We start from the raw sequence: 10989 nt of genomic DNA, 5'->3' as shown, positions 1-10989 counted from the left end.
GGTTTCTGTCAAATAATCTGAGCTTAGTCTTATTGTTCCTCCTCTGTATGTGACTTCTTGTTTTTCACGAGCTGCTCTCAGGATTCTTTGTCTTTGGTTTTGGCGAGCGTGATTATGATATGCCTTGGTGATTTTCTTTTGGGATCTTTCCTTTATGGGGTTCATTGAGCTTCTTGGATGGCCAGCTTTTAAGCTGTCATGATGTTGGGGAAGTTTTCTGTCAGCAGTTCCTCAATGATCCTCTCTGTGTTTTCTGTTTTCTCCTCCTGTTCTGGAATTCCAATCACTTGCAAATTTTTTTTTGATTGTATCCCACATAACTCTCAGGTTCTCTTCATTTTTCTTTGTTCTTTTTTCTGAGCTTTCTTCAAACAGAGTTGTATCCAAGTGTTTGTCTTTGATTCCACTGATCCTGTCTTCCACCGTTTCAAATCTGCTTCTCAGCCCTTCTATGACACTGTCCATTTCTGAAATCTTTTTGTTTATCTTTTGGATTTCTAACTGTTGTGTTTGTATACTTTCTAGTTGTGAATTTATTTTGGCATTTTGTTCCTGCATTATTTTCCTGATTTCTTCCAATTTTTCGTCTGTATTTTCCATGAATTTGTCTATTTTTTCCTCATGTTTATCAGCTTCTTGCCTCAGCTCTTGGAGAAGTCTGAGTATTAGAGAATTGAATTCCCTATCAGGTAATTCTAGTGCATTTTGTTCTGCTTTAGAGTTGTCTGGTGTTTTATTTTGGATGCCTACTGGAACCATCCTGTCCTATTTTTGTAAATGTTTTGATATTGTCTGCTGTCTTCGGGGCATTCAGTAGTTATTTTTCTCGTTTACTGATTCTAGATTTGTTTGTTTCATCCCCTTTTCTTTTTAAAATCTGACTATGTCTGAGCAGGCAAACCTTGTGTTCTTTGTTGTTTGCTTGTCTGTGGGCATAGTACTTTTCACCTTATTCTCCAATTGGCAGGGTTAGTCACTCAGATATGGTATGGCAGGGCAGGTCTAGCTGAAGAGGAGTTACTGGGATGGGTTATTTGTGGCACTTACTACAGCCACCAGAGTGGGTCAGTAATCAGTGCAGGGCAGGTTCCTGTAGGCCATGCCTGTGCTGCTTGGTGGTATGATGTCAAGCGCATGGTGCAGGTAGGCAGGATGCAGCGGCGAGATTGTTATGTGTGGAGCTAAGATGGATATGGGAGAGAGGAGAGAGGAACAGGAGCCAAAAACATATAAACAAACAAAAAAGAATGCTAGGGGAGCTTGCCATTGGAGTGGAGAGATGAGAGACTATGAAATGGAGAAAAACAGAAAGAGGAAGAGCAAGAAAAGAATGAATAAATAAAAATCGGAAAGGTTAAAAAACTGCAAATTTCCCAGGGATCTCACCGGTGCAGCTATGAGGTCTGGGGAAGTCGCTCTCAGGTGTTGCAGTACAGCCTGGCTAGAAGGTGTAGAGGTATACAACACCAGGTATTCAGGGAACAGAAGGAGAAGGAAGATATAGAGAGACGAGAAACCAAGCAATGAAGAAAGATGAAAAGGGAAGAAGAGGGAAAAGAAAACAAAACCAATTAAAAAAAAAAAAGAACAAGAAAGGCCCCCAAAAGAACAGAAAAAAAAAACCAACGAAAAAAGAAATGTCCTCAGGAATCCCTCTGCATGTGTGTACAAGCCGGGGGGAAGTCTCCTTGCCACGCAGCACCGCCTGGCCAGAAAGGGATCCCAACTCAAGAAAAGGAAAAGAAAACAAACAAACAATTCAAAAGAAACAAACAATTCAAAAGAAACAAACAAACAAAAGCCCCGGGATCCCACCAGCACGGCAGCCCAGACTGAGAAGCAGCTCCACACTCGAACAGAGCTCCACAACCCCTCAGGAAGAAGCAAAGATGGTGCATGGAGCCAGGTATTTGAGCGAAAGAAGGGGGAGGTGGTGAGAGGTAAGGAAGAAATGAAAAGAAGCAGAAAAAAAAGCAACACTAGCAGCGAACAAATGGCACTCAGAGAGCCAGCTAGTGCGGGCTGGTGTTTCTTGGACAAGAGACTGTGTCCGCGGGAAGCAGAGGGGGTCGAGTGTGGGTGAAGAAGGGTAGGGGGTGGGAAAGCGTATATCACAAATTACCAGAGCTCTGCAGCCCCTCAGGAAGAGGCAAAGATGGCGCACGGAGCCAGGTATTTCAGCGAAAGGAGGGGGAGGTGGTGAGAGGTAAGGAAGAAATCAAAAGAAGTGGAAAAAAGCAACACCAGCAGCCAACAAATGGCACTCAGAGAGCCGGCCCGTTCTGGTGTGTGGAATCCAAGCAGCCGGTGTTTCCCCGTCAAGAGATTGTGGCTGTGGGAAGCAGAGGAGGCCAAGTCGGGATGAAGAAGGGTGGGGGGTGGGAAAGCATATATCGCAAATTACCGGTTGTTTTGTCTCCCACTGGATGCTCTGTGAGGCTGCTTTCTCGTACCCCGTTTGCTGGTCTCTGATAGGAGTCCAAGATGGCGGATCCATGCTGCGTTAGCTGGTGGGGGGCCTCTGCATGAATCTCTCCTCACTCTCTGTTCTCTGTCAGTTTTCTCACTCCATTTGGTGCTTGGCTGAGTTCTTTATCTCTTCATTTGATGTTTTAGCGTTTCAGGATTGTTGTGTTCTCTGTTTGGCTTAGTGTTTTGGATCTTTGCTGTGGAGGGATGGTGTGGTGCTTCTGCCTAGAGCGCCATTTTGCCGGAACTCCTGGAACTCTTTTTATTTATACTATATGTCTATTATTCTATTTATACTATATGTTTCCGATTATTACAATTCTTTATGCTTTATTCATCACAGTTTCTTTTCTCCAATCTCCTGTAATTCTCCCTTTACTCATGTGTAATCTGCCACTGAGATTTTAGTTTTTGATACTGTGCATTGAGTTCCAGAATTTCTAGTTGTTTGTCAAATCTTCAGTGATACTTTTTATAGTTTTCAGTTTTTTGCTGAAATGTTTCAGTTCAGCTTTCGATTTCCATGTGTACACTACAGATAATTATTTAAACCCTATATCTCATCATTCTGCTATCTGGAGTGCCTGTGAGTTCATTCGTATTATCTTTTATTGTGCTGTATCTGGTTCATATTGTCTTGTCTCTTCATGTGCCTGTTTATATTTGTGTGTCAGTTATTGCATTTGAAAATTATTGAAAGAAGTAATTCGAGGCCTAGGATTTTGATTTTGTTTGTTTGTGCCAAAAATTTGAAAACATTAATGATATGAAATCACCTTAATCCAATTTCAAGGCTCTGGATTTTTCTCAGTTACAGACATGACTTGAACCAGAGCTGAATGCCATGTTAAGGGTGATTTGATCCTGGTCCATCCTTATTCCTAGGGTGCACAACTTTGAGATCTCAACACTAAGTTCAAGTTTATGACCCTTGCCAGACTCTGTAGTCCTAGTTTGTCCCTCTTTTGCTTCATGAGGCTGTGAAATGGGCTTCTCAACCTTTCAGCCACATCTTCAGCTTCGCAAATGTATCATTGACAAAAGTGACCTAAAAGTCATGGTCATTTTTCTAGGTTTTCGTATTTTTCTTGCTCTTGGTCCAATAGTTCCTCACTATCTTATTAACTTTGTAAAGCTTTTAATATTTGTTCCATATTTTCAGTTGTCTTTAGCACAAGGGTCATTACAAATTACTCAGTCTGCCATTACTGGAAGTAGATGCCACTAATATTCTAATTTATCTGTGTATTTCCTTTATAAGTACCGTAAGAGCAGGTATTGCTTTTATATATATATATATATATATATATATTCAGCTACAATAGAAAAATCTTAAGACTTAAATTTATTTGACCAATAAATGCAGTCAAAATCTTTAGATGTTATCACTGAAGAATGTATAAAAGTCTTGATCTTTTTCACTTTACCTAAATCTTTTTCAGAAACATATGTTTAAAGGGAAATTGCTTAAAAAGACACAATATAATCTCCAAATGAAAGAGAAATAAAATGGATTGTAAAAACCCTTACAGTCCAGTTGATTTTTTTTTACTTTAATGTTCATATTGTTAAGGTAATTATTAATATAATTATGAATATAAGCAATAAAGTTATCATTTCTCTCTGTTCCAACTCCAAATCCTTAAAGAAATCAATAACAGCTTTGTCTCTTTGTATAACCAAAGTCCAAGAAGACATTTAAAACAGAGGAAATAGTACATTTTAGATTGATTAATAACACAAACTTAGACATGTTTACTTCGTAAATATTCAGATTATACTGTTAAATTTTCCACTGAAGAGGATATGGAATTAGAATAGAACTATTAAAACTGATATTCCAGGATAAATGTGTCTTTTTAACGATATAAATGTTATTTTTCTTTAGATTTAGATTACAATATATCATTTTCATTTTCAAACTGTTTTAAGTATCTCAAAGGTTTTCTTGTGTCTGTGTTGCAGAATTCATTGGCATATTGATGCACAAAATAATTAGCAGCATAAATAGAAACTTTAAATTTATATAGCCATATACATTACATTCCTTTCATTATTGTTAACCTAAATATCAGATAAATAGGTTAAGAATAATTATTAACTAGAAAAAATCCCGATTTAACGCAAATGTTACCAGTCGACGTCTGTACGTTGTTCACAGTACATAATCCGAAAGTATTGAGCATAGCCGCTGCAATTCTAATGGCCAAGAAAGTTATTAATTACCTATTGAAATTGCCCAAACTATAGCAATCTTCATGATGGCCTTAGTCCGCGAATTGAAACGGCTATGCTCAATAGGATTACGTATTGCTACATACCGATCCAGCGATATAGCGCAGAGGTGCATGATGGACGCTGTTGAAAATAAAACATCTAAAGCAATCCAGACGGGGCACAAATATCTTGGTAGTGGCCAGACATAATCTGAAAGAGAACAGAAAGAAGACAAGAAAACATACAAATTATATAGAGTATAATTTTAAATTTTAGTTGAATTATTTTTTCCTCTCGTAATGAAAACCTTTGGAAGAAAGTGAAATTTGGAAGAAATTATTTTCCATAGTAATGATGTTGATGATAATGGTGATGCTTTCAGTATTACATGAATTATTTTTTATTGAGGTAAAATTCACAGAACATGGAATTATCCATTCTGAAGTGTACAATTCAGTGGCATTTAGTACATTCACAATATTGTGCAGTCATCACCTATCTCTATTTTCAAAATATTTTCATCACCCCATAAGAAAACCACTTGCCCATTAAACATACCCATTCTCCCTCCTCCCAGCCCCTGGCAACCACTAGTTTGCTTTCTGTCTTACAGATTTGCATATTATGGCTATTTTACATAAATGGAATCGTACAATATGTGACATTTTGTGTCTGGATTCCTTCACTTACCATGTTTTTAAGATTCATCAGTGTTATAACATGCATGAGTACTTCATTCCTTTTCATGACTGAAGAATATGCCATTGTATGGATATAACACATTTTGTTTATCCGTTCATCAGTTAATGGACTTTGGGTTGTTTACACCTTTTGAGTACTGTGAAAAATGCTGCTATAAACGCTCGTGTACACATTTCTATTTTAGTAACTGTTTTCAAGTTTGGGAATATATCCCATTGCCATTGAGTTGATTCCGACTTATAGCAACCCTATAGGACAGAGTAGAACTGCCCCATAGTGTTTCCAAGGCTGTAAATCTTTAGGGAAGGAGACAGCCGCATTTTTCCTCTTTAGAGCGGCTGGTGGGTTGCAACCGCCGACCTTCTGGTTAGCAGCCAAGTGCTTAACCATTGTGCTACCAGGGCTTATTTGGAGGTATATACATAGGAGTAAATTGCTGTATTATATAGTGATTCTATGTCTAATTTTTTGAGGAACTGCCAAACTGTTTTCTGCAGTGGTTAGACCATTTTACATTCTCACAAGTAATGCATCAGGGTTCCAATCTCTCCACGTCCACTACAACACTTGTTATTTTCTGTTTGTTTTTTTAAATAGCCATCTTAGTGAGTGTGAAGTAGTATCTCATTGTGATTTTGATTTGAGTTTCCTAAATGACAAATGATGTTAAGCATCATTTCATGTGCTTATTGGTCATTTGTATATTTTCTTTGGGAACATGTCAATTCAAGTCCTTCGTCCATTTTTAAATTGGGTTGCTTGTCGTTTTGCGGTTGAGTTGTAAGAGTTCTTCATATATACTGGATATTAAATCCTTATCAGATATATGGTTTCCAAATAATTTCCCCCATTCTATAGGTTGTCTTTTCACTTTGATAGTGTTGTTTAATGCACAAAGTTTTTAACTGTGCTAATGTCCACACTTATATATTTTTTCTTTTTTTTGTCATGCTTTTGATGTCAAATCTAAGAATCCATTGCCACATTCAAGTTCATGAAGCTTTATGCTTCTGTTTTCTTCTAAAAGTTCTATGGTTTTAGCTTTTATATTAGCTTGTTGATTCACTTAGTTAATTTTCCTATATGGTGTGAGGTAGGCGACCAATTTCATTCTTTTCCAAGTGGAAATCCAGTTGCCTCAGTAACATTTCTTGAAGAAACTATTCTTTTCCCATTGAATGAACTTGATACCCTTATTGAAAATCATTTGTCTGTAGATATATAGGTTTATTTCTGGACTCTCAATTCTATTCCATTGGTCTATATGTCTATCCTTATTCTAATATCAGACTGTTTTGATTACTGTAGCTTTATAGTAAGTTTTGAAATTGGAAAGATTGAGTCTTCCAACTTTGTTCTTCTTTCTCAAGATTGTCTTGGCTATTTAGAGCCCATTGCAATTCTATATGATTGGCTTTTCCACTTCTGCAAAAAAGGCTCTTGGAATTTTGATAGGGATTTTATTGACTCTGTAGATTGCTTTTGGTAGTACTGACATTTTAACAATATTACGTCTTCCAATGATTAACATGTAATGTCTTTCCATTTATTTAGGTCTTTAATTTCTTTCAACAGTGGTTTATAGTTTTCACTGTTACAAGCCTTTCACCTTCTTGGTTAAATTTATTCCTACGTATTTTATTCTTTTAGATGTTATTTTAAATGGAATTGCTTTTTAAACTTCCTTTTCAGATTGTTCATTGCTGGTGTATAGAAACACAACTGAGTTTTGTATGTTGATCTTATACCCTTCAACTTGGTTGAATTTATTTATTAATTCTACTAGCTTTCTTGTGGATTCTATGGGATTTTCTACATACTATGTGTGAATAGAGATAGTTTTACTTCTTTCTGTGCAATTTTGTAACCTTTTAATTTATTTTCTTGTCTAATTTCTCTGGTTAGAATTTCAAGTATAATAATGAATAACAGTGGTGAAAGCGGGCATCCTTTTCTTGTTCCTGATCTTAGAGAGAAAGATTTCAGTATTTCTCCGTTGAGTATGTTGTTAGCTGTGAGTTTTTCATAAACACCCTTTATTATGTTGAGGAATTTCTCCTATATTCCTAGTTTGCTTAGTGTCTTTATCATGAAAAGGTGTTGGATTTTATCAAATCCAGCAAGAGATGAGCATGTGGTTCTTTTCCTTCACTCTATTAATGTGGTATATTACATTTGTTGATTTCCATACTGAACAAATCTTGCATTCCTGGGATAAATAATACTTGGTCATAGTATATGTTGTTTTAATATGCTGTTGGATTAAATTTGCTAGTTATTTTGTTGAGAATTTTTCTTTACATATATATTCATAAGGGCTGTTGGTCTATAGATTTCTCTTCTTGTGGTATCTTTACCTGGCTTTGGTATCATGGTAATGCTGCCTTTTAGAATGAATTAGGAAGTGTTCCCTCCTCTTCTGTTTTTCTTTGAAAGAGCTTAAGAAGGATTTGTGTCAATTCTTTAAATGTTTGGTTAAAATCCTGAGAGACGCTGTCTAGTCTGTGACTTTATTTTGTTGGGATGTTTTGATTACTGATTTAATCTTTTGTTATGTGTCTGTTGAGATTTTCTATTTTTTCTAGATTCAGTTGAGGTCTCTGTTTCTTGAATTTTTTCTAGGTTATATAATTTCATTTCTGGTTTTAGTTATTTGCATCTTCTCCCATTTTTTCTTTGTCAATCTAGCTTTGTCACTGCTATCAATTACTCTTATTGATCTTTAAAAAAAACTTCTTTTTGTTGATTCTCCCTGTTGTTTTTCTATTCTCCGTTTTACTTATCTCTGCTGTGATGTAGGCATTTACTACTATAAAGTTCCCTCTGAGCACTGACTTTGCTGCATGCCATAAGTTTTTGTATATTGTGATTTCATTTTTATTCATCCCTAAGTATTTTTCAATTTCCACTTTGATTTCTTTTTGATTCATTGGTTGCTTAATAACGTGTTGTTTCATTTCTACTTCTGTAATTTCAAGTTTTCTTCTGTTGTTTATATCTAGTTTCATTACGTAATGGTCAGAAAGGTTCTATATATGAGTTCAATCTTTTTAAATTTATTGAGACTTGTTTTGTGACTTAGCATATAGTCTATCCTGGAGAATGATCCATGTGCACTGAAGAATGTCTATTGTGTTGTTGTTGGGTGATGTGATCTATATATATCTGTTAGGTCTAAATGGTTTATGTTGTTGTTGTTGTTAGGTGCTGTTGAGTCAGTGCTGACTCAGAGCAACCCTACGTACAACAGGATGAAACACTGCCTCGTACTGTGCCATTCTCACAATCATTGCTATATTTGAGCCAATTGTTGCAGCCACTGTGTCAGTCTATCTTGTTGCGGGTCTTCCTCTTTTTTGTGAACTTCCGCTTTCCCAAACACGATGCCCTTCTTCAGGGACAGGTCCCTCCTGATAACATGTCCTATGTATGTGAGATGAAGTCTCGCCATCCTCACTTCTAGGAACGCTCTGGATGTACTTCTTTCCAGACAGATTTGTTTGTTCTTCTGGCAGTCCATTGAAATTTCATTGAAATGAAACACATAAAGATCAATATCTTAGGCATTAGTGAACTGAAATGTACTGGTATTAGCCATTTTAAATCAAACAATCATACAGTCTACTATGCAGGGAATGAAGTACAATGCTCTTAGTAATAGGATAATATCCATACGCCTACAAGGAAGACCAGTTAAAACGACAATTATTCAAATTTACCCACAAAGAAATTGAAGATTTTTACCAACTTCTGCAGTCTGAAGCTGATCAAATATGCAATCAAGATGCATAGATAATTACTGGCAATTGGAACGAGAAAATCTAAAACAAGGAAGGATTGGTAGTTGGAAAACATGGCCTTGGTGGTAGAAATGACGCTGGAGATTGCATGATAACATTTTGTAACACTAATGACTTCTTCGTTGCAAATACCTTTTTTCAACAACATAAGTGGTGACTCTACAAGTAGACCTCACAGGGTGGAATACACAGGAATCAAATAGACTACATCTGTGGAAAGAGATGATGGAAAAGCTCAATATCGTCAGTCAGAACAAGGCTGGTGGCCAACTGTGGAAGAGATCATCAGTGCTCATATGCAAGTTCAAGGTGAAGTTGAAGGAAATTAGAACAAGTCCATGAGAGCCTAAGTACGACCTTGAGTACATCCCACCTTAATTTAGAGAACATTTCAAGAACAGATTTGACACACTGGAAACTAACTACCAAAGACCAAATGAGTTGTGGAATGACATCAAGGAAGTTATAAATGAAGAAAGCAAGAGGTCATTAAAAACACAGGAAAGAAATAAAAAATCAAAATGGATGTCAGAAGAAACTCTGAAAGTTGCTGTTGAACATAAAGTGCTAAAGTGAAAGGAAGAAATGACGAAGTAAAAGAGCTGAACAGAAGGTTTCCAAGGGTGGCTCGTGCAAAGACCTGTGCAAAGACCTGGAGATAGAAAACCAAAAGGGAAGAACATGCTTGGCATTTCTTAAGCTGAAAAAACTGAGGACAAAATGCAAGCTTCAAGTTGCAATACTGAAGAATTCCATGGGGAAAATACTGAAAGATGCAGGAAGCAACAAAGAAGATGGAAGGAATACACAGAGCCACTATACCAAAAAGAATTGGTCGACATTCAACCATTTCAGAAGGTAGCATATAATCAAGAACCGATGATACTGAAATAAGAGGTCCTACTTGCATTGAAGGCACTGACAAAAACAAGGCTCCCGGAGTTGACGGAATACCAATCGAGATGTTTCAACAGATGGATGCAGCGCTGGAGGTACTCACTCGTCTATGCTGAGAAATTTGGAAGACAGCTACCTGGCCAACCGACTGGAACAGATCCATATTTGTACCCATCCCAAAGAAAGGTGATCCAACAGAATGTGGAAATTATTGAACAATATTGTTAATATCACACACAAGTAAAATTTTGCTGAAGATCCTTCAAAAGTGGTTGCAGCAGTACATTGACAGGGAACTTCCAGAAATTCAAGCCAGATTCATAAGAGGACATGGAACAAGGGATATCATTGCTGATGTCAGATGGATTATGGCTGAAAGTAGAGAATACTAGAAAGATGTTTACCTGTGTTTTCCGCAAAGGCATTCAACTGTGTGGATCATAACAAATTATGGATAACATTGCAAAGAATGGGAATTCCAGAACACTTAATTGTGCTCATGTGGAACCTGTACATAGACCAAGAGGCAGTCGTTAGCACAGGACAAGGGATTACTGTGTGGTTTAAAGCGAAGAAAGGTGTGCGTCAGTGTTGTATACTTTCACCATACTTATTCAATCTGTGTGCGGAGCAAATAATCCGACAAAATCGACTGAAGAATGGGGCATCGGGATTGGAGGAAGACTTATTAAAAACCTGTGATATGCAGATGACACAACCTTGCTTGCTGAAAGTGAAGAGGACTTGAAGAACTTACTCATGAAGAGCAAAGACCACAGCCTTCAATATGGATTACACCACAACATAAAGAAAAGAAAAATCCTCACAACTGGACCAATAAGCAACATCATGATAAACAGAGAAAAGATTGAAGTTGTCAAGGATTTCATTTTACTTGGATCCA

General features: G+C 36.9%; 1 protein-coding gene across 2 annotated transcripts in view; it reads right to left on the bottom strand.

Annotated features, from left to right (window-relative positions):
• HTR2C (5-hydroxytryptamine receptor 2C) overlaps positions 1–10989 on the bottom strand; it is a 309552-nt gene that overhangs the window by 56581 nt on the left and 241982 nt on the right. Inside the window, exon 5 of one of the 2 annotated variants that reach the window (XM_004379787.1) lies at positions 4696–4896. In XM_004379787.1, coding sequence (XP_004379844.1) covers positions 4696–4896 — 201 coding nt within the window. The remainder of the gene's footprint in view (positions 1–4695; positions 4897–10989) is intronic. The other variant, XM_023734478.1, reaches the window with a different exon arrangement.

The sequence above is a fragment of the Trichechus manatus genome, unplaced genomic scaffold (assembly GCF_000243295.1).
Source record: "Trichechus manatus latirostris isolate Lorelei unplaced genomic scaffold, TriManLat1.0 scaffold00068, whole genome shotgun sequence".
Classification (NCBI taxonomy): domain Eukaryota; kingdom Metazoa; phylum Chordata; class Mammalia; order Sirenia; family Trichechidae; genus Trichechus; species Trichechus manatus.
This window is presented reverse-complemented; position numbering and strand designations above follow the sequence as displayed.